Here is a 22,492-nt window from a genome sequence, read left to right as displayed (position 1 = left end):
AGAACTCTGCCCTTGAGCGGCCACGGTGCAGCCCTCCCGAGCCTCAGAACTCTGTCCCGGAGCGGCCACGGCGCCATCCTCCCGAGCCTCAGAACTCTGTCCTGGAGCGGCCAAGGCGCCGCCCTCCTGAGGAGCTCCTGTGCTTCGTCCCTGGCCGGCCTCTGGGCTGTCCACCTGAGACATTGTGCCAGGTTCCTAAGCGGCCGCAGTGCCGTCGGCCTGAGACCCTGGGCACCTCCCGGATTCCCTCCTCCGGTTCCCCCCTCCCACCCGTCTCGGTTATGGACCGTCTAGAATCCGGTCCTTGATGGGGGGGTACTGTGATGTCCTGTCATTTTAGTTTGTTAATTTCAGTCTCATCAGTGTATTTTCTGTTTTCTGTGCTACTCGTCTCTACACGTAGTCTTCTATAGGTTTGTTTTGTACTGCTGTCTTGTGCAGCTTTCCCCTGCGGATCTTCTGTGTTCCTTGTGCGCCTTGACGCTCAACTTCTGCTCCTGATCACCAGAGTAGGCACCTGTGTTTTTCATCCCCGGGTTTTTGACTTTCCAGTAGTCACCGTTTTGTTTTTGTCTTGTTTAAAGACCCCTTTAATATTAAATACACCTTTGTGTTATAACCTCTGCATCCTGGGTCCAGCTCCTCCACCAAACCGTAACATTATCTCAAGGTGCTTTACATAGATGGTCAAGACCTTAAACTATAGAGAAACCCAACAGTTTCCACAAAGAGCAAACACTTTGATGACTGTAGAGAGAAAAATGGGGGGGAGATGGGTGGACAAGAGGGGAGAGAAGAGAGTTAAAAAATTGGTTAGTGACATAGCAGAAGCGAGACATGTGTGTATATATATACACAGTAAGTAGTGGGTGACATGTCCTGAGAAAAGATGTTTCTCAATTTGTACAGAGGTTAACAATAAAACAGGAAATGAGACAAAACATAACTAGATATTTCCACTCTGTGACGCCCGTAGATTTCCATATTGCTGCCGTCTCCTTAAATTGACTGACAGAGACCATTGCATTATTGCTGAATAAGTGTGAACATGTAAAATTTAAATGAACAATGAAACCAAAGTAAAAAACAATTTTACACTGTAGTTAAGAATCTATTGATACAAAAAGCTGAGGTGTTCTCAGGTGACTGGGAAATTTCCAATCTGACTGGTTTTTCTTAATAGTTATTTTTTCTGGACTGCAACCAACCAGTCTCTTTGGAGATCCATAGCAGTGACGAAAAGTCTTTGGTATCAATGAATCTACCAGGAAGTCAAGGGATAAAATAGAGAGAGATCAATAGGTGCTGCAGAGTCTTGCAAGAGCAACAATTTACCAAGAGCATATTGTTGCAAACTGAGAGAAATTGGTTTATTCGCAGAGTTATTTCTTCTGTTCCTTTTGAACAGTGAGACTCAGGTCAAATCCTTTAAACAGTTCATTAAATAGTCCCACAACCACATGGACTGAAACAATCATGGGGACTAACTCCTTAAAATATGACTGCAGTCTGTGTAAACCTTAAAAAGAAAGGGGAAGGAAACAGATCAGAACAGGAAAAAACCTTCCGTTGCCAGGAAGATGAGTGCAGAAATCATCAAGAAACATGCAGTTGCACAAGACCAATACATTTTTTTGCTTAAAGGGGCAGAGACAGATCTCCACCAAGCACAATAAATACAGGTGAGGCTGTCCCTTATCCATCATTGCTTGGACGGGATCTTCCAAAATCATGCTCCATTTCCAACTCAGCACCACACTGTGTGAGTACACATCTGACCGACAACTAGAAGACTAACGATGTGGGTTTTGTTTCTGCTGTTTCTTAAGAGGCTTGGAACTTTGTGATAGGAGTCGTTTCTCCTGAGGGAACATTTGATCCACACAAAAAAGCCTGATGGAAGGGCTATATAGTGTTACTATGTATTTCATAGTTTCTGATCGAATCAAAAAAAATTCAAAATCGTTTCCCATTATCATGAATGATAAATGTCTTTTACAACTAAAACTACTGTATTCTTCTTTTTGACCTACTGTACAGTTTTTTTTCCGTTTTTTCAAAGTGTACGTGTTGTGTATTTTGTGTGTGTCTATGGGGGCAGGTTATGAAGGTTATTGGTATCTAGCTTGCTACCAGTTGGATGTAAGCTGACTTCCCTTGTTGCCCTACTGCTGTTATTGTTGTTGTGCCAGGGTTGTAATTGTGTGTTTGTTTGGCACAAATGATTGATGTGTCGATTTTTCTATTGTTTGTCTGGGAGCAGATTTTTTTTTTTTTTATCAATCCTAACCTAATTATCTTGGAGATTTTAAGTAAGTCACTTTGTAATTTATGCTTGTGTTTTTTTTCTGATACATTTTGACAATTTGTTTCTTTTCCAGTTTTGGCAACAATATGTTTGTTCCAGACAACAGGTAAACAAATGAGAGACTATGTTCTAACAATGGATTTATTTTCTTTATGTGCCTTGGACGCATTTCAATATGTACTTTCATATCTGTTATTTCAACAGTCTCCATGGAGACAGTCATCACCTGTGACAATGGCAGTAATGTCCAACGCTTGAGCTGCGGTATGAATTTTCTATATCTTTTTGTTCGGAATCAATACTACACTTGTTCTTGGAGGCCATAATAAACTAACTCAACTATTGTCCAGGCATTGACACATTTCAGATGGTGCACATTAACAGTGGCTATTTATCTGCAAAGTAATTACGTGTCTATTACGAATGTCACCATGCGTCATGATAATGAAAACGTCTTATAACCTCATAAATTATGACCTTTACATTTTCTGCATGTTTGACAAAATGTTTGAGAGCCCATTTGTTTATTTAAATAGTTCATAGGGTGACTATATTTCATGACAGATACCGGAGTGGTCCGTGTGGACGCAGCCCTGTACGGACGTTCAAACAGGGAGACCTGCAGTGAGGGCCGACCTCCACAACAACTTGCCAATACAAGCTGTTCTCAAAAGGGCACCGTGAATGTCTTGAAGAATAGGTACTCATTTTATTAACATCTGAATTTCCTGTCAAGAAAAATAGATTTATCTGTTCTTCCTTATAAATGACTTAGTTTAAATCAATATTCACGATTGAATGATCATGTTCAATAGTTGTTTTCATTTTGTAAGATGTAGATGCTCTTTGGAATATAATTGTGTAACCGACTGCTTTTATGGGAGTTAGATAGGGAGGTACTGTAGGAATGAGGAAAGTGAATAACTCCATTATGGGAATACTCATGGTGTGAGGGAAGCCCCTTGAGCACCTTAAAGGATGAAATAATGGTGTGTATCCACAGCCTGGGTCGGCTCATCAGGAAGTAATGGTTGGAGTGTACTTACACTTCAGCCCACAGAAGGAGTAATGATATTAATGTTGATGCACAATTGAGAGAGTTCTGCTAATGAAGATTTTCCTCCCACATTAAGGGCCTGATCATCAGAGATCCCAAATAAAGAGTGATAAATACTACTCAATATCGACCACAGTCCCAACCACCGCAATTATTTTCCGGCTTTGTAAATCACATTGCGTGTGCTAAATTAAAATATTTGCATCTCCTCCTCCCATTATTTTACGTACCCTGGTAAAAACGGCAGATATTGAATTTTCATTAAGGCAAACAAACTAAATGGATAGCGCGTGTTATTCTGCACGCAATCCTCAATGATCACCGTTAGTGGATAAGTTTGAATTTTTTTTCCCGGGTGAAATCAAGTTTGCATGCGTTTTTACAAGCGCAATCCTGGCAGTGAGTTAATGGTTCAGTGTCACTGTGAGCTGTGAAAAAGATCTCAAGTTCTTTGACAGAATAGACCATTCAACAACATATCATAAGAATCATAGGTTTTTACAATACATTAAGAATGAATACTCTGAGAAATTAACGCAGCAGATTAGGAGGGAAGATAAACGCTTTGGCTGTCTCCCATTTCAGGGCAAACCTCCTTCTGAGGCTGCATTTGAAAGACAATGGTGTCATAGGAGCATAACTTGGCTGTCCTATATCAAAGGCTCTTCAAAAAGGCATCTTTCCATTCCTAAGCCATGCAGGTTCCATCAATAGCTGCCCTGTGGACACCATTTACTGTGCGTTTGGTCTCGTTGTGACCACATTTTTTGAAAACTTTGAAAAATGATTCTTCACCAATGCACAATGAATTCTGGGATAGGTTGGTTAGGGAAGGATCCACCTGCCTGAGCAGTATCTGTCGCCTCACACCTTCCTTTGCTTTTGCTTTGTGCTAAAATGATGCTCTTCTCATAAGGTGCGATGGCAAGAAGGTGTGTGAGATAAACACAAATATCGTCCGTACCTCTGACCCCTGCTTTGGAATCTACAAATATCTGGAGACCAGCTACACCTGTGTCCCAGCAAGTCAGTCACACACCTGCACAAAAACCAATCAACTCAAAGCTGTTAATACGTTTGGAAGTGTGATGTCTAATGGGATTTGTGTTACTTTAACAGTTCCTGTTGTTGCATGTGAGGGGTCCTCGGCAAGTTTGTCTTGTGGTGAGATTAAAACCAGTTTTCTACTTTGCATTTATGACGGTCAATGGATGAGCTTTATCGAAAATTACTTGCACTGCTTATTTCTTCTCTACTTTCTTTGTATCAGATGAAGGGCAGGTGATATTGGTGATAGGAGCTGACTACGGACGCCATGACCAGACTACCTGCTCCTACAAACGGCCTGAATCTCAACTTAGGAATGTGGACTGCTCCGGGCCCACTAGCAAGGTTGCTGACAGGTACAGTTGTTCAGCTTTTACTAAATACAGTATAATCATTTGCAGATGGAGAGGCTGTGATAACAGATATGAAAATGCATCACCTCGAAAAACACATCTGTTCCTCTGCATCCACAGCTGTAATGGGAAAAACAGCTGTACTGTCGATGCAAGCAACGGAGTGCTTGGAGACACATGTGTAGGCACTTACAAGTACCTGGGGGTGGCTTACGTGTGTGCATGTAAGTCCCTGTGTGTCTGAAGAGAATCTATAATACAACATTTGCAAAAGAAAAAACTGCATGGTATGAAAAAAAGACAGTTAATAGCTAAATGATTGTTCTTAATGAATTTTTTTTTTCTTTTGCAGATCCTGATGTCACTCCTCATGAGTAAACATACTAAAATTGCATCCTAATAAACATTTGCAGAATGAAATAAATGTGTCACAGTCTGATTTTGTCCACTGGCCTGAGAAAAATACTTGCATCACCCTTGTCTTTCCAGTTGAGTATACTAGAACACCAATATGGTATATTTAGGCCCATACAGGTTGTTCATGTCACGACTACGGCGAGCACTGGGGAGGAAGACTTAATTTCCCATTTTTTACTTTCTACAATCAATTTTAAATGTCAAGAATAGGTCAAATAAGTAAAAAGAATATATCCAACTGCTAGAATTAGCAAATTGGACTGCTTCATCAAAATGCCTTGTCTTTCTCGTATAGTACTTAAACACTGTATGGTAATTTATAACAGGACTTTGATGAGATTGTGTCAGAAACCTTCTATTAGAAGGAGAAACCACACAAGCCTGGAAAGAGGAACAGTGACAGGTCACATGTCCGTCAGTTGCTCCTCTAAGTGGAACTGGTTGACCAGAAGTGTTTACTTTATCCTCAACATTACAAGTTTATTCAAAAAGTACCCCAAATACAAAACACTCAAATATAGTACTACTACTCCCAACATTTCAGCTTCTTTTGCCAAGTACATAAAATATCTTCCTCTTATAAAGTTCAAATTTTCTATGCTTTTTGAATTTATTCTCTGCATTAACTTGTTATTCTTGTAAGGCAAAAGGAAAAGGTTCTTCCTCTCCCCTTGAGTGTCTTTAAGCTAGATTGATCATTTTATTACAGTTAATCCAGTAATTTGAACATTTGCAGCCCCTCATGTTGCTCACACATGTGCTCTTTGTTTACCTTCCCCGATAGATGTCGGTAAGCGGAGAAGAGAAGATGACCCTGTCTAGCCCATTCCTCGACCCAGTACTACTCCCAGTCCATGTAAGATATGCATATAAATCCCATATTGTTAACAATCTGAGCTCCTTCTCGTTTAACACATAAGGGAGAGCGGGGTAATTTGAGACTGTTGTGTCAAAACAAATTGAATCAGGTAGAAAAACTTATATCATACATGTTGGTGAACTTCCAACATATAAAACCATGTGATTGATGCTAACTGAATATTAGCCTGAATTGCTAAGAGATGTTGTTTTTTCTAAAACGATGGCTGTGGGGTAAAGTGGGACAAATGCTGTGAAGCACGAGTTAAGTTTAGTCTTAAACATATTCTAGTGTTATATTACATTATATATGTTTTATTTTTAATGTCATAAACATTGTAGAAAAGCCATCATGCCAAGAAACTATACACCAGGAAGACAACCTGGGGCCAAACACCCCTCGCAGAGATGGAGAGTGCAGCTGCTGAGGTCATGCAAGGAAAGAAGTCCTTAAGAAAAGCTGGAAGGGATAGAAATATTGATAAGACAACCCTCAAAAGATTCATAAAGAAAAAAGAGAAAGGGAAAGTAAAATCAGTAGCCTGGGGTGCAGTAGCTGAGGCAAAGAGAATATTCACAGATGAGATGGAGGAGGAGCTTGCCAAACACTTGAAACAACTAGCTGACCAGTTCCATGGCCTTGCTCCAGTTAAGTGCCGTGAACTGGCATTTGAATACGCAGAGAAAAACAATATCCCTGTCCCTGCCAATTGGACAGAGAAACAATGTGCAGGTAAGATAGGGTGTGCAAGAGATCACATGAATCATTATAATCATAAATGTGCTTAATTGACCAATCCCCATTATTCTGTTACTAGTCCGATATTAGTTTTGAAATGTGTGGTTGTCAATCTAGCTGTCAGGATTTTAACTATTACAACATGTTGAAGAGGCAGTGGTCTAGTGGCAGAAACTTGGACTATGGGCAGAGAAGGTCTCTGGTTCGTCTCTGGTTCGACTCCACGGAGAAACAACAACAGACGAACCTGGATTGATCTGTCCAAAAATCCAAGAGTCTCCCTACCCTGTCTAGTGCCCCTGAGCAAGGCACCTTACTCCCCCAACATCTGCTCACCGAGCGCCGTACATGGTCGCTCACTGCTCTGTGTGTCCTTCACCAGATGGGTTAAAAGCAGAGGTTCAATTTCCCTACCTGCATGAGTATGCCTGTGCATGTCTGTGCATGTGTTTGGGACTAATAAATGCATCTTAATCTTAATGTGTTGTTATGGTAGTTTTAAAGTGGATAAAGTAAGTGGATCACTTTACCCCCTTGATTTTTCTGGTCTTGTGTCTCACTTTACCCCAGCTACGGGGTAAAGTGAGACACAAGTCCACTTTTTTAAAAACAATCATATTTTCACTGCCCTTTTTTCACACACTTCCATTGCTAGGAAACATCCTGAATTAATGTGAAATGTGTAGATTTGACTGATATGTCATTTTAGCTTGCCTAGAGGGGAGCAAATGTAAAAAATGTCTCACATTACCCCGCTCTCCCCTATCAATGCTCATGTCACAGCCCCTGAAAGGGAGGGCATAAGACAAAGGCCACAGGGCAGAATACGACGGAACAGTATTCAGGTGAGCACCATTTATCTGTTGTGCAATTTACAAACAACAGAAAGACAAACACCGCTGTACAATCTGTAGAAACTTCCCTTTTCCTTTTACTCCCCACACCAGGGCTACAAAATGGACGCCAGCCCATGTGGACACTGCCCCATCATAAACAACGTGGAGTTTGATCCTCAGAGCGAGCTGAGCAATCGTAGAGGCTCCAACATCGACTCCGAAAAGCTGCAGAGAAGATTCAAGTCAAAACCAACCTGAAACAAAGAGTGAGAATTATTTACCTCAGCCTCTGTGCATGAAACCACATGTGAAACCTTTGTGTCGCTAACAGTCCTTTTCACATTTCAGCAAATCAAGCATGAGCTGTCAGCTTTGTCCAAGAAAGACCACTCACGCTATGACTGCTGTGTGGTTATCATGCTGTCCCATGGGACTGAGGTAAGAGCTGTGCTGCATTTTACCACCAGAGTAATCCTTGTTGATATATTACATTTCATTTCATTTAGCTGACACTTTAATCCAAAACGACTTACAATAAGTGCATTCAACCATGAGGGTACAGACCCAGAACAACAGGAATCAAGAAAGTACAATTTCTTCAAAATAAAGCAAAAGTACAAAGTGCTATAAGTAAGTGCCATTTAAGTGCTACTAAAGTGTTAGTTACAAAAGTTGTTTTTTTATTATTATTATTCAAGGTAAAGTCGGAAGAGGTGTGTTTTTAGTTTTCGGCGGAAGATGTGAAAACATTCTGATGTCCGGATGTCGATGGGGAGCTCATTTCACCATTTAGGAGCCAGGACAGCAAACAGTCGTGATTTTGATGAGGGTTTAGCTTGTAGTGAGGGAGCAACGAGCCGATTAGCCGAAGCAGAGCGGCGTGAACGGGGTGGGGTGTAACGTTTGACCATGTCCTGGATGTAGACTGGACCTGATCCATTCACCGCATGGTACACAAGTACCAGTGTCTTGAACCGGATGCTGGTAACCAGTGAAGAACAATTCATTATAAAAGTTGTTGCCTCACCCTCAGATTACTCTCATAACAGTCGGTAGGTGATTTGCTGGTGGACGAGATGGGAAGTTATCATCTTAGAAAACCAAAATGACACCCAATGCTGTCACAGATGTTGCTGCAGTATATTGAAAACCTCACAGTAAAAATAAAATTAAAATAGTTAAGTCTCTTACAATGTATTAGCTATTCCGTTTGAATGATTATTATGGGGTTGTTGTTGGTAAATCCTGTAATAAAGTAATTGAACCTGATGTGCTACAGAGTTACTCAGGGATAAGTTATTAATTCTTAACTTTATGTGTATATTTCATTCTGTTTTACAGTATCATTCTCAGTCAGTTCAGTGGATTCAGTCATTCATCATAGATGCATGTTCATGCTGAAGATTGTAAATGTACTGATGCTCATCATCAGTCAATTCTATATAAAGAGAATTCTATACTGTCGAGGATAAAATGGTCCCAGCGGTTTACAACATATTAACATTCAACAATCTCCAACAGAGGAAAACGTAATACTTTAATACTGAGTATTAACCGTTTGTATCCCTTATTGTAACCACAGTGAATTTCCTTCATAATTTAAGTGGAAACTGTGAAGCTAATTCAAGGAAAGACTGCATTCTTGAAACACAGTGTGAAGGTATTTGTCTTGTCACTCTCATGTTGTCCTCTATCATAAGGAAATTACCTGCAATTTCCAAAAAGCTACACGTCACACAGGCAGTGGAAAGGTATCAAGTGACATTTCCTGGTTTCCTACGTTGTCTTAATTTAATATTAGGGTGTATATTTATATGTTTCATTCGAACAGGTTTCTTGACAGGCAATTCTTTACAGACCATGAGAAAGAAATGAATGCTCTGTCTATTCAATTCAATACAATTTTAATGGTATAGTGCCCAATCATAATATATATTATCTCAAGGTGCTTTACATAGAAGATCTTAAAAACTATAGAGAAAGCCAACAGTTTCCACAATGAGCAAACACTTTGGCGACTGTGGAGAAAAAAATGGGGAGGAGAGGGGAGATGGGTGGAAAAGAGGGGCGAGAAGAGAGTTTAAAAAGTAGTTAATGATTTGGCATATTATATATATACAGTGAGTAGTGGGTGACACGTCCTGAGAAAAGATGTTTCTCAGTTTGTACAAAGAAGTTAAAAATATACAAAGATAACATTATATTTCAACACTGTGAAGCCCGTAAATTTCTATTTAGCTACCATCTCTTTTTAAATTGGCTAACAAAGACTGTTGCATTATGGCTGCACCAGTTTAAACATGTCAAATGAAAATGAAAATGAAACCAATATAAAAAACAATTTGACACTAGTTAAGAATCTATTGCTCCAAAAAGCTGTCATGTTTTTGAAAGGTGGCTGTGAAATTTCCCACCTGACTGGTTTTCTGAGTAACTCTATTTCCTGGTCTTGCAGACCAACAGTCAGACTGGTTGGTCTTGCAGTGACGGGCAGTCTTTGTTATTTTTGAATCTTCCAGGAAGTCAAGCGTTAAGAAAAGGAGAGGACAACAGGTGCTGCAGAGTCTTGCAAGAGGAACAATTTGAGTTATTTCTTCTGTTCCTTTTGAACAGTGAGACTCAGATCAAATCCTTTAAACAGTTCATGAAATAGTCCAACAACCACATGAACTGAAACAATCATTGGGGCTCAGGCACGTGCAAAGACGTTTTGGGGGGCAGGTGCTCAAACCAAAAAAAAAGGGCACCCATTGCCAAAATTATTTGTGAAATTAAAAATATGTTAGGGTTAGGGTTACTGATGTGATTGGCTCCTCTGGACCAGGTAGGGTTACTGATTCTCCCTCATATGTTTTACTAGTTGATGGCCTGATCCAAGATAAAAGGGGCTGCTACCCTGAACTGCTTGATGCAGTTCCCTGTCCTTCTGCTTTTGGAGTCTCTCTTTTCTTGGCATTATGCTGCAAATTTTGTAAATGAGATAAATCAATGTTATCAAGAGTTACTTACCTAATCTCTATAAAGCTGATAACACAGTACACACATTTTTTTTTACTGTTTTCTGACAGAGTTGACGCATGAGCAGCATTACACTAGTAATATACCACAATATACCTCACCAGACTGTCATGTAGTTCAACTTAAGACCCAGCTTGTGAGCGCCGTGGAGCATGTCGGGGCGAAATTCTCACAAGAACTCAAATAAATGCCCTGCCAGATATCAAAACACATTTGGGGGGTATTCATGACATAGAGAGTATTTTTTATTCTTAAATATTGATGAATGAAGAAAAAATTGGGCTCCAGCAGAAGGGCACTTTTCTTCTAGATTCTAAGGCCTGCATGGGGGGAGAAAGCAGATTAGACAGAGATAGCATTGAGGTCATTCTGGTCTGGCTGGAAAAACCTCCCTTGACCAGGAAGATGAGTGCAGAAATCATCAAGAAACATGCAGTTGCATAAGACCAAGCTATTGTATTGCTCAAAGGGGCAGAGACAGGTCTCCACCAAACACAATAAATACAGGTGAGGCTGTCCCGTCACCATCATTGCTTGGACGGGATCTTCCAAAACCATGCTCCACTTCCAACTCAGCACCACACTGTGTGAGTACACATCTGACCAACTAGAAGAATAACGATGTGGGTTTTGTTTCTGCTGTTTCTTAAGAGGCTTGGAACTTTGTGATAGGAGTCACTTCTCCTGAGGGAACATTTGATCCACACAAAAAAGCCTGATGGAAGGCTTCAGTGTCAAGATATATTTCATACTTTCTGAGCAAATCAACATTTTGTCAAAAGCGTTTCCCATTGAAATTAATAAATAAATGTTATTTTATTACTTAAACTACTGTATTCTGCTTTTTGATCTATTGTACATTTATTTTAAGTTTACATGTTGTTTTCGTTATGTGTGTCTGTTTTGGGTTTAATATGGTGGTCTAGGGGGGCAGGTTATGAAGGTTATTGGTAACTAGCTTCCTACCAGTTGGTCGTAAGCTGACTTCCCTTGAAAATGTTTTCATCCATGTGCTTGTTGTTGTGCCAGGGTTGTAATTTTGTGTTTGGCACAAATGATTGGTGTGTTGCATTTTATGTAAGTAACTTTGTAACTTATGCTTGTGTTTTTTTTCTGATACATTTTGACAATTTGTTTCTTTTCCAGTGCTGGCAACAATATGTTTGTTCCAGACAACAGGTAAACAAATGAGAGACTATGTTCTAACAATGAATTTATTTTCTTTATGGGCCTTGGACAAATTTCAATGTGTTCTTTCATATCTGTTATTTCAACAGTCTCCAAAGAGACAGTCATCACCTGTGACAATGGCAGTAATGTCCAACGCTTGAGCTGTGGTATGAATCTTCTATATCTTTTTGTTCGGAATCAATATCACACTTAACCCTTCTTTTTACAAACGTCATCATGATAATGAAACGTCTTATAACCTCATAAATTATGACCTTTACATTGTCTGCATGTTTTAACAAAATGTTTGAGAGACCATTTGTTTATTTCAATAGTTCATAGGGTGACTATATTTCATGACAGATACCGGAGTGGTCCGTGTGGACGCAGCCCTGTACGGACGTTCAAACAGGGAGACCTGCAGTGAGGGCCGACCTCCACAACAACTTGCCAATACAAGCTGTTCTCAAAAGGGCACCGTGAATGTCTTGAAGACTAGGTACTCATTTCATTAACAACAGAATTTTTTCTGTCGAGAAAAATGACTAAATTTGAATCAATATTCAGGATTGAATGATCATGTTCAATAATTATTTTCATTTTGTCAGATGTAGATGGGAATTGGAATATAATTGTGTAACCAACTGGTTTTATAGTAGGTAAATAGGGAGGTACTGTAGGAATGATATTAATGTTGATGCACAATTGAGACAGTTCTACTCTAATGAAGATTTTCCTCCCACATTATGGGCCTGATACTGATGCCAATTGAAGAGTGAGAAATTGCGAGTGCATTTGAACGGATTGTGCGTTTGGTTGGCGGGTGCGTTGTGCAAATGATAACAGGTGCAAACATGGTAGTTGCAGTGGAATTTAAACGCGTTTTAGCGAGCGTTACTGGTTTGCGCCCTGGAGCATTACGGTAGAACAGAGTGACCGCAAGCTCAAAGGGAAATTTAGTGTCCATGGAATTGGAGGTGTTAGTGGAAGATGCAAACAAGCATGTGGAGATCCCTCTGGCCAATAGTGAGCAGCAGGAACAGTTCACTTCCTGTGGCACGAGCGCTCAGGCGCACACGCGGCAGCAGGTCAGCGCTGTACACAAGCAAAAAAAAAGGTTAAAAGAGGTTTCAGATAACTTGTCTGTCCTATATCAAAGGCTCCTCAAAACTACCTCATCCCATTTCTGAGCAGAGCAGGTTCCATCAATAGCTGTACCCCATTACAGGGCCCGGCGCCTTTGAAAGACGCGGTCTATCCTGCCCAAGAAGGAGGTGGTGTTCATGGATTTGCTTTGAGTTTGGTATCGTTGTTTGCAGGCACCACTATCACTTTGCAAAAACGAGTCTTCACCAATGCACGATGACTGCTGTTATAGGTTGGTTAGGGAAGGATCCACCCGCCTGAGCAGTATCTGTCGCCTCACACCTTCCTGTGCTTTTGCTTTGTGCTAAAAAAAACACGCTCTTCTCATAAGGTGCGATGGCAAGAAGGTGTGTGAGATAAACACAAATATCGTCCGTACCTCTAATCCCTGCCCTGGAATCCACAAATATCTGGAGACCAACTACACCTGTGTCCCAGCAAGTCAGTCACACATCTGCACAAAGCCAATCGCAACTCAAACCTGTAAATACGTTTGGAAGTGTGATGTCTAACGGGATTTGTGTTACTTTAACAGTTCGCGTTGTTGCATGTGAGGGGTCCTCGGCACATTTGTTCTGTGGTGAGATTAAAACCAGTTTTCTACTTTGCATTTATGACGGTCAATGGATGAGCTATATCGAAAATTACTTGCACTGCTTATTTCTTCTCTACTTTCTTTGTGTCAGATGTAGGGCAGGTGATATTTGTGATAGGAGCTGACTACGGACGCCATGACCAGACTACCTGCTCCTACAAACGGACCGAAGCTCAACTTAGGGATGTTGACTGCTCCGGGCCCACTAGCAAGGTTGCAGACAGGTACAGTTGTTCAGCTTTTACTAAATACAGTATAATCATTTGCAGATGGAAAGGCTGTGATAACAGATATGAAAATACATCACCTCCAAAACACATCTGTTCCTCTGCATCCACAGCTGTAATGGGAAAAACAGCTGTACTGTCCATGCAAGCAACAGAGTGCTTGGAGACACATGTGTAAAAATTTACAAGTACCTGGGGGTGGCTTACCTGTGTGAATGTAAGTCGCTGTGTGTCCGGAGAGAATCTATGATACAACGTTTAAAAGCTAAATGATTGTTTTTAATTGAATATTTTTTTTCTTTTTGCAGATCCTTTGCTGACTCCTGACATGTGAACGTTCTGAAATTACATCACAATAAACATTTACAGAATAAAATAAATGTGTCGCTGTCTGATTTTGGCCTGAGGAAAATACTTGAATCACCCAGTTCCTTCCAGATGAGTACACCAGAATACCAATATGGTAGATTTAGGCCCATACAGGTTGTTAGTTCAAAAACATCTATTTATTTTATTGTACAGCACTTTGGTCAACTCTGGTTGTTTTTTAAACGTGCTTTATAATTATACTTGATACAAACCCTAAATGAAGCCCTGAACAAGTTAAAATCATAACTAGTGTTTACTGCAAATAATTCTTTGACCAGCAGCTAAACATCTGCTGCAGAGGAAGGGAGTGTGTGGTTAATGGATTCTGTGCCGGCCCAAATTCAGATGGATTCAGCTGTTTATGCCTAATCCTGCTGACACAGGATTATGAATAATGTAGAATGAGGGAAAACAGAAGCATTTAAGAATTTATTCAGCCAGACATTAACTGCTGCTGCTTAAAGGGGAAATACCAGGTGTTGATGAAGAGATGTAAACAACTTTAAGTAATGTGAATATCAATGTTGGGTCGTCAGTTTGTAAATAATAATACAAAAATAACAGTATTTAAAAAATGTCCTACTGATCAAGTGGTAGTGAAAAAAGATTTTTTTCTTTAATTATAATAGCATATGGTTAAAAAAGATGCACATTTATCATACAAGTGATGATTACAAAGTAAAAGCATGTTGGGTGAATTCAGGTAATGTGGGACACCCACTCTTCAGTTGGATTATTTCCTGTTCCTACAGTCGATGGTTCCAACACAATCTAAGATTATTGCTAAGGACATAAATGTGTCATAAACAAGACAAGCCTCCTAATTGCTATCAAATCATGTTGGTGACGTATTCAAGCAACCAAAAATGCATCGAGTTTAAAAAAAATTGAATGATCATGTTGGACAGCATTCTTGGTGTAATCTGGGACAGTGAAGTTCTTTAAATGGAAGACATATATTAAGGAACTTCCCGAAGTAAAAAGAAAAGATAATTATCAGACAGGAGTTAACTGAAACTACAGTCTATCCCTGTCAGTTTTAAACTTATTGTTTACTAACTAGCACATAATCAGTTTGCTCTCTGGCACAGATATGATCCATAAAACAGTCTCTCCTGTGGACTGCAGCCATTAGTTTCACCAAACGTGTGGAGAACACAACAGTGATCGATGATGAGTCTCTCACCGGCAAGGACTCTGTTCCTGAGTAGCCCCAGTAGAATGGTGAATTACGGAATGAATAATCTCATACCTGCTGTTGATTGAATTTGAATTGATTTATTTAAAAATGTACCACACCTTTAACAGAATGAATTAATTCAGAGTTTATTTATTTAGGCTTGGGTTCTTTAGAGAATAAAGAATATACATAATATACACATTATATATACATTAAGCTTTCTTTCCTTTTCTCATAATGCTTTAAAAAAAAAATATTATCCCAGATTCTGGCAGAATTGTCTTTTTTGGCACTGAGAAAAATTATAGTTGTGTCATGTCTCCTCTGAGTATGAGATCTCCAACCTTTCTTCTAGTGCTGTTAGAGAAGATTACCCAAATTCACCCTACATTTTGTTCATGTTGTAAAGGTTCCATGATGAAATCAATGAAGCCTTTATTAGCAAAACTATTTATGAATGTGTAAAAGAATCTCCAAATGCTTTATTTTTTGTGCACGTGGATCTACAAATCTGTACCTAGAATTTGTGTAAACAGATTTCAAAACGTGTAAAAACAACCTTTAAATGTGTATTTAAAATCTTTGTGTGTGTATAATTGGATTTGCAAATATGTACAAAATCCATGTGTGTGCGTAACTGGATTTGTACAAGAAAATATATGCAAATACGTATTCAGAAGATGTGCAAAGAAAATACCATCAAATAGGTATTCAGATTTGCAAGCGTACTTATATCTGTAACTCTGAAAACAGATCTGTAAACGCATAAATGAGATGAAGAGCCACCTAGTGGGATGAAGGCTGCAGCTCCAGAAAACACAGAAAAATCTCAACACATATTCCCAGATCTGCCACAGCACAAGTGTAGCAGAAATCACGTGTAAAAAAACTCTGCTCAGTCGCCGCCTGAGTAGAAACTGAGGACGTATCTGTACTTTGAGCTCTTTAGGCAAAATACTCTCTCTATATATGCTTTTACAGATATGAATACATTGCAAATCCCATACTTATTTGAAGACATTTGCCTTACACATTTAAAATCCAACTTTTCAATCCGATTGCACACACGAAATCTGAATACGCATTTGCAGATATTTATTTGCAAACGTCCAAATCCAATAAAAGACATGGATTATGAATACATGTTTGCAGATTTCCTTAGTACATCCTTGCAAATCCAGTTACACACACATTTTAAATACAGACGTCGCAGGTCGTCCACAGCACGTCTACCAAACGATGGTCAAATTGCTGACGTCGCTGGAGGAGAGGTCGGTCTTCGACGGGTAGACGACCTTCAGGTTCCCGTCCTGGTCGACGGTTCGGACCTGCTGGACGATCAGTTCGCTGGAGGTCTCGACGCTGGCCGCCGGCTCGGGCGGGCCTTCCCCTTCCCCGTCTGACCCCGCCTCCTCGCGATGCTCCGCTGTGAACTTGTTCAACTCTGCCATTTTCTGAGATGAAACAGAAAACAGCCTTTAGACGCCTGCGTGTGGTCTGGGGTTTCTTGCCTCTATGAGATAAGAGTGTAACAGTACATGGCTTTGTGTCCTGGATACACTGCATTTCATGTCTGAGATTTGGGTCCAAAATAAACACAGAGCATCGAATGAACACAGGCGGAGGAGGGAGGTAGTGGCCAAAACAACCACAACACAACCCACTCCAGCGTGAATACACTCCACTTCCAAAGCCTAGTTTTAATGATAAGTATGGACATGTCTAGTTATATTGATTGGAATAATGAATTTAGTATTTTTCTGTGCACCTTCATTTCAATTAAGCATTTAGGACAAAAATGCATTGTAGTGTGAGAAGTACTCGAGCACTGTGTACTGCTTATAAGGGAGCATATGGGAGGGACTCACGTCTTCTCATCAGTTTAATCTAAATCTTCAGTGTGGAAAAGCCACAGTGTTTTCAGTTTCCTTAGTGAAACTAAAACACATTAGGAGCTCTTTGATGACCTCTACCTGCAGGTAACAACATCTATATATCATATATATCAGTCCTTTTCATAAGCTTGTTTCCATTTTCTTAAAATTAGGTGTGAGGCCCTTTTCAGACCTGGTAAGATAATCCGTCCTGAGAAATCCATATTGAAAGGATAGTTCACTGAAAAATGGAAATTCACTCATTACCCAATTACTACTATGCCCATGGAGGGGTGGGTGAAGTATTTGCACTCAGTGATGACCAATTGTGATTGGATCACTCAGGACCGGATGTTAATACCAGGTCTGAGTCTCACTTCCACACTATGTACCCATGCTGTCAATGCTGCTTGCCTTTGTCCCAAGTTGCACCTAGGAGTTCCTGTCAAACTCAGTCTGTAATGACAGAAAAATAAAAAATGGAGAGGAAGGAGAAAAGGAGAAGCTTACTATGATCAGAGCGTCCATAATGTCTTTACAGGTCTGCAGGCTGGTTGAACTGGTCACTTCCAAAAACAACTCCTTGGTAGTCTTCTTGATCTGTAAAGAACAATCACATGATCATGTTGTTACACCTATGATATAATGAAAAGAGAAAAAAGTTTTTGGGTAACAGTACAAATATGTGGCTAGCATACGTATATGATATCATATGATTAAACATGAAACCCTCTCCGAGAAGAAGAAAACACACACACCTTGGTGTTCTCACTGTTGGTAATAGGTGGGAATGAGATCACACGTCCCTCTGCGTCTACCAGGCAGGGATAGAAGGCTTTTCCTTGCAAAAGCTGCAGGTATCTGTAAAAGAAATGAGAGACTAGCTGACAGGGACAACATTTTGAAAAGAGATGCTCTCCATCTCTGACAGGGATGGAAGCCGTAACACACAGTTAAGATTCTTTAATTTTTGCAGGTTTCATTTAAGCCGTTTTATGACAGGTCCTGAGGAGGATTTCCAGAGAATTGGGTCTGGACACTTTCTCCGCAGTTTGCTTTTCACTTAAGCACAACACAGCGGGAGGTTTCTGCTCAGACGCGTTCACAACAGAAAACTAATTCTTCGCAGGCAGGCCGAGGCCAGGTGTGATCATGTTAATTCACGTGACTTTGTTTACGGCACATCTACACCGGCTCTAATCACCACAGACCCTCTTGACATCTTCGTCAGATGTTTCCTCTGTATGTGACGAGTAGTGCGGTTTAAAAAAAAAACAGAAATCAGACTAAAGCTGTGGTTCGATACACCTCTCCTGCCTTCATGCGCTCAAACAACAATGGCCGTATACAGACTACATGACAGTTTTATTTTGAAAATGAGAGTATCTATAAGGTTTTAACCGAAGAGCGTCCCAATTTACTCCAGAAACAGCCGGAAACTGAGAAGATATCGAACTCTTGCTGTACGGTCGGTTGTACTAACTTGTGGAGGCCAGTAACATTCTGCCGTTTCTTCTGCTTCCTCAGCTCGTCGGCCTCTAGGTGGAGGTGTCTCATCAGCTCCACCGCCGTCATCTCCTTCCGGCCCAGTGACACAATCTGTAGGACATCATGTTCTTGAGTGACAATCCCAACGCACCACATTGCAACTTAAACATAGGAACCAGCAGACTGTTCTTTCTGTCATTACAATTCTTTGATTTTAAGCAAAGGAGATATATGTTACTGTCTGTGTGGCCTCAAAACTGATTACTCAAAAATAATGAACCAGTATTTCTGCATCTGCATACCTTTAGCTGGGTGGGGGGTTTGACCTCGTACGTCAGGGGGCCTTTGAGAAGCTGCACATCATGAGTTGCAATGGTTGCCGTGGTCCTTTTACCACACAAATCGTCGTGAAGCTTGGTCTAGAAAAACAACAGGGAAGTCTTTTAGGTTATTATCAACACGGCCTGCGCTCTGCCACCGTGTGAAGGTCTTGATCTTACCTGAGCCACGAGGAACCGTTTGAGAGAATTCCCAGACTTCAGGTTCATGCCTCGGACCACGCAGCACACCAGGTAGGGCCGAACATCCTTAACTTCCGCCATCACTTTGACCGTGAGCGCTGTGGGCGCGTCCGAAACGTGGAGAATCCTCACCACCATCTTGTTCAGTTCTTCCACCTCATCGGGTTCGTCTGCCGCCTTCTTCTTCCTCTGCTGCTGCCTTTTCTTTTTATCGACATTGCGTCCGCCCTCTGCATCTCCTCCTTCCTCTCCCTGTCTCCCTTTTCCTTTTCCTCTGAGGTACTCGAGGATCGACTTGGTCTGGCAGCCGTTGACCATCTTTTCGAGGCGTTTGTCGTTCAGCTTGTTGCCTTTGAAGTTGATCTCCTTCAGCTTGGGGCAGTCGCTCAGATCACACGGGATTTCCTTCAGCTTGTTGCCAGAGAGATCCAGAACCTGGGAGGACAGGAAAGAAGAGGACAAGACCGAATGAGTTTGGCACCATGTGTGGAAACACAACGACACACCAGAGAATACTGCTTTAAAGGGTGCCTGGATACATTACTGTCCAGCAGGGGTGTATCAAAGAACTTTGGGGGGCAAAGAAAACACAAGCTGAGGGGGGGCCCTACACAATTGTTGTGGCTGTGAATAAAAGTAAGATATTCTTTGAGGCTATAAAAGAAAAATAAACTGTATTTTCACTTTGTCAAACAAACAAACATGGTTGTTCTCTTCTGAAAGAGTCAGTAGGTGATGCACAAACACACTTTCTCCTCTTGTTTTTTGTATCTTATTAGTGATTTACACACTTTCTTAATCCAGTAGTAATACCCACCCCTCCCAGGTCTGAGTGTTGGGATTTTGAATAAAAGGTGACAGCCCCATTGAGTCAGCTCTGCCTACCTGCCTTCCAGTCTCCTGGGTGGGGGTTACCCACCAGACTGTGTTTAAAGGTCTGACACTTGAGGGGATACATTGTATATTACCACTTGTTAATCATCGTCAGCTACAAATAAAACTATTCAACAATACAAACGACAGCTCCTCTTAAATTCGGCGTCACATTGATGCACCCAGGGCAGTGTGGGGCTGTGCTCTTCGGCCCACCTTCAGAGCAGACAGCTTGTGAACATCTCCGCTCAGCTCCTCGATGGCGTTGTCGGAGGCCACCAGGGAGCTGAGGAGGTCCAGCTTCTCCGAGTAGAGGTCCGCGGGGAAGCGGGTGATGCGGTTCTTGGAGACGTTGATGGTGGAGAGCTTGGTGCAACGGCTCAGGCCGGCAGGCAGCTCCTCCAGGCTGTTGCAGCTCACGTTGAGGGTGTTCAGCTCGCTCAGCTGGGTGATGCCCTCCGGCAGAACCTGCAGGTTGTTCACCGACAGGTCCAGGACCTTCAGGGACCCCAGGAGGCTGATGACGTCCGGGAAGGAGGCGAGCTTGTTCCTGCACAGGATGAGGCTCTGCAGGGTGGTCAGCCGCCGGATGTCCTCGTGGATCTCTGTCAGACTGGGACACTGGCTCACCTCCAGGTAGTTGAGCAGCGTGAGGGAGTAGATGGACCTGGTGAGTCCGCCATGAGAGGAGATCCTCGTGTCCACACCGGGACCCTGTAAAACCAGCTCACGCCTCCTCTCTGTCTTAGCTTTCTCTATCTCCGGCCAAGTCTCCATGTCATCCATGCTGCCTCGCTCCGATGACTGTGGTGAACACTGTGGACCACATGATTTCCGCTTTCCCCTTTCAAAATACAATATTATTTGTGTCTCAAAATAACCATGATCATCGGTAGGTGTGATGATGAGAATGAATATTACCAAGAGTATCATTCAATTACAGCATTATGGGCTCTTACTAAAAGTCCCTTTGTAACTTTACTTTTAGTATCTTCTCATATTTAGAAGAATTATTCTATATTTTAGTTTTTAGAGTGATGAAATCAATACTCTAAAATGAAACATATATTGAAGGGAAATGAAAAGGGAAATTGTTTATTTACAAGCGTGTGTATACAAACATTGCAGCAAAAATACCAAGCTTAAGTGACAGTGCAGTTAAATAAGTCATTGTGGAGATTAATAAATATGAATTATACTGTCTGGGTCCCGAAAACCATTAGAACCTTTCTCAGTGGGTATGTTAAAATTATAATCAACATAAATATATAGGAGAGAAAACAAAACAAGACTAAACAGTTTATTGATGCTCATAAACGTTGTATATTTGTTAAATTCATATAAAAATCCTGTGGAGTATTGTATTGCCATTCTGCATTCCTGGTTGTTAAATTTGCCATACAGAGTCAATGAGTTTAGAAGGAAGTCTATGACACAATCTGGGAAACAGTAAACTAAAGGGATTTGAAAGCTCAGTTACACGTTGTAGCTTTATTTTGCTATCCAGTTTTTACTTCCTGTGCCATCATCACCTGATTGGACGTTTAGGTGTTCATGACTCAGAGGAAGAGGAAGAAGTAGTAAAAACGTGTCAAACAACGTTTTCTTAATGTTTATCTATATCAACACCGCGGTAAGGTGTAGTCACAAGCGAAATCAACCAGAGGTTTGAGTACGTTTAAAGAAAAATAAGCAATTATATCCAAAACCATAATTACAACTACATCACCCACAACCCCCTGCGACAGGTGGGAACTCCCTCCACTGCGCATGTCCGCAGGAGTTGTTGTCAGCGGTGGTTATGGAGATGAGACGGCTCCATGAGCTGTCAACTGGTCGGTGATGTTCGGGAACAGATTTCTGTAAAAATAAACGTAAGGACGCGTCTCTCTAGTCCAACTCGCTCATCGACACCAGGTAAGGCGTGGTGCGTGAGAGTTGTCAGGACGTTTACTGGATTGGGTTCAAAACAGCTGATACAGACAGCCACTGTAAGACTAGCTATGATCGCAGGAGTGAAGGGTTAGCAGCGGTTAGCTAATATCCGCTCAACACGCTCATGTAAACAAGGATGAAGTCTGTGTTTTACTAAAGGACCTGGTGTTTGTCACATCTATGGACAGTTTATATTCTCTACAGAGAACTGTTGCTATAATGCTGTTGATGACACGCTCAAAATTATTGTTATCGTTTTATTGCCCAGCCCCGTTACTTTACTTATAGAAACATAGTGTTTTCACTCGGACACATTTCTTAAGTGTTCAACACAAGTTTCAAACTGGTTCCTACACGCTGAGAACTGCATCTCAGCATCATCTTTGTATTCTAGGCTGTGACTAATCGAATTTCCCTGCATTTTCAGATATTAACTATCAGATATGGGGGAAAAAACACACATTTCTTGTTTGTTGCTTCT

The 22,492-nt window shown here is 41.1% G+C and overlaps 3 protein-coding genes across 3 annotated transcripts in view; 2 read left to right on the top strand and 1 right to left on the bottom strand.

Moving 5' to 3' along the window:
• The first annotated feature begins 1,657 nt into the window (after positions 1-1,657).
• On the top strand, positions 1,658-14,139 carry LOC133956940 (uncharacterized). Its single transcript, XM_062392312.1, has 22 exons — positions 1,658-1,762; positions 2,382-2,414; positions 2,513-2,572; positions 2,873-3,008; positions 4,282-4,391; positions 4,485-4,529; positions 4,636-4,768; positions 4,886-4,989; positions 5,118-5,139; positions 7,573-7,624; positions 7,727-7,811; positions 7,947-8,053; positions 10,071-10,086; positions 11,146-11,220; positions 11,780-11,812; positions 11,911-11,970; positions 12,167-12,302; positions 13,281-13,390; positions 13,485-13,529; positions 13,636-13,768; positions 13,885-13,988; positions 14,080-14,139. The coding sequence occupies exons 1-22, from the start codon at positions 1,732-1,734 to the stop codon at positions 14,103-14,105; spliced, it is 1,656 nt and encodes a 551-aa protein (XP_062248296.1). The 5' UTR covers positions 1,658-1,731; the 3' UTR covers positions 14,106-14,139.
• Positions 14,140-14,731: 592 nt separating this feature from the next.
• lrrc47 (leucine rich repeat containing 47) lies at positions 14,732-20,892 on the bottom strand. The gene is made up of 7 exons (XM_062392235.1): positions 20,293-20,892; positions 19,183-19,638; positions 18,985-19,101; positions 18,678-18,793; positions 17,953-18,055; positions 17,705-17,794; positions 14,732-16,774 (listed from the first exon to the last, which is right to left on the bottom strand). The coding sequence occupies exons 1-7, from the start codon at positions 20,860-20,862 to the stop codon at positions 16,550-16,552; spliced, it is 1,677 nt and encodes a 558-aa protein (XP_062248219.1). The 5' UTR covers positions 20,863-20,892; the 3' UTR covers positions 14,732-16,549.
• A 986-nt stretch (positions 20,893-21,878) lies between these two features.
• The window catches only part of cep104 (centrosomal protein 104), a 30,174-nt gene continuing 29,560 nt past the window's right edge, over positions 21,879-22,492 (top strand). The window contains exon 1 of the mRNA XM_062392507.1: positions 21,879-21,993. The gene's annotated coding sequence lies outside the window, so the exon portion shown is untranslated. The remainder of the gene's footprint in view (positions 21,994-22,492) is intronic.

The sequence above is a fragment of the Platichthys flesus genome, chromosome 7 (assembly GCF_949316205.1).
Source record: "Platichthys flesus chromosome 7, fPlaFle2.1, whole genome shotgun sequence".
In the NCBI taxonomy this organism is placed as follows: domain Eukaryota; kingdom Metazoa; phylum Chordata; class Actinopteri; order Pleuronectiformes; family Pleuronectidae; genus Platichthys; species Platichthys flesus.
The sequence above is the reverse complement of the archived record's forward strand: the minus strand, read 5'-3'. Positions and strand labels throughout refer to the sequence as shown.

Bases quoted from the DNA above. Each gene is read 5' to 3' on its own strand.
- LOC133956940 (XM_062392312.1), top strand. From the start codon at position 1,732: ATGCTCCATTTCCAACTCAGCACCACACTGT. The intron at 11,971-12,166 runs GTATGAATCTTC...ATTTCATGACAG, and splicing joins TGTCCAACGCTTGAGCTGTG to ATACCGGAGTGGTCCGTGTG. The intron at 13,391-13,484 runs GTCAGTCACACA...TTACTTTAACAG, and splicing joins CTACACCTGTGTCCCAGCAA to TTCGCGTTGTTGCATGTGAG.
- lrrc47 (XM_062392235.1), bottom strand. From the start codon at position 20,862: ATGGATGACATGGAGACTTGGCCGGAGATAGAGAAAGCTAAGACAGAG. The intron at 19,639-20,292 runs GTGGGCCGAAGA...CTGTCCTCCCAG, and splicing joins ACAAGCTGTCTGCTCTGAAG to GTTCTGGATCTCTCTGGCAA. The intron at 17,795-17,952 runs GTGTGTGTGTTT...TGTTCTTTACAG, and splicing joins CCAACAGTGAGAACACCAAG to ATCAAGAAGACTACCAAGGA.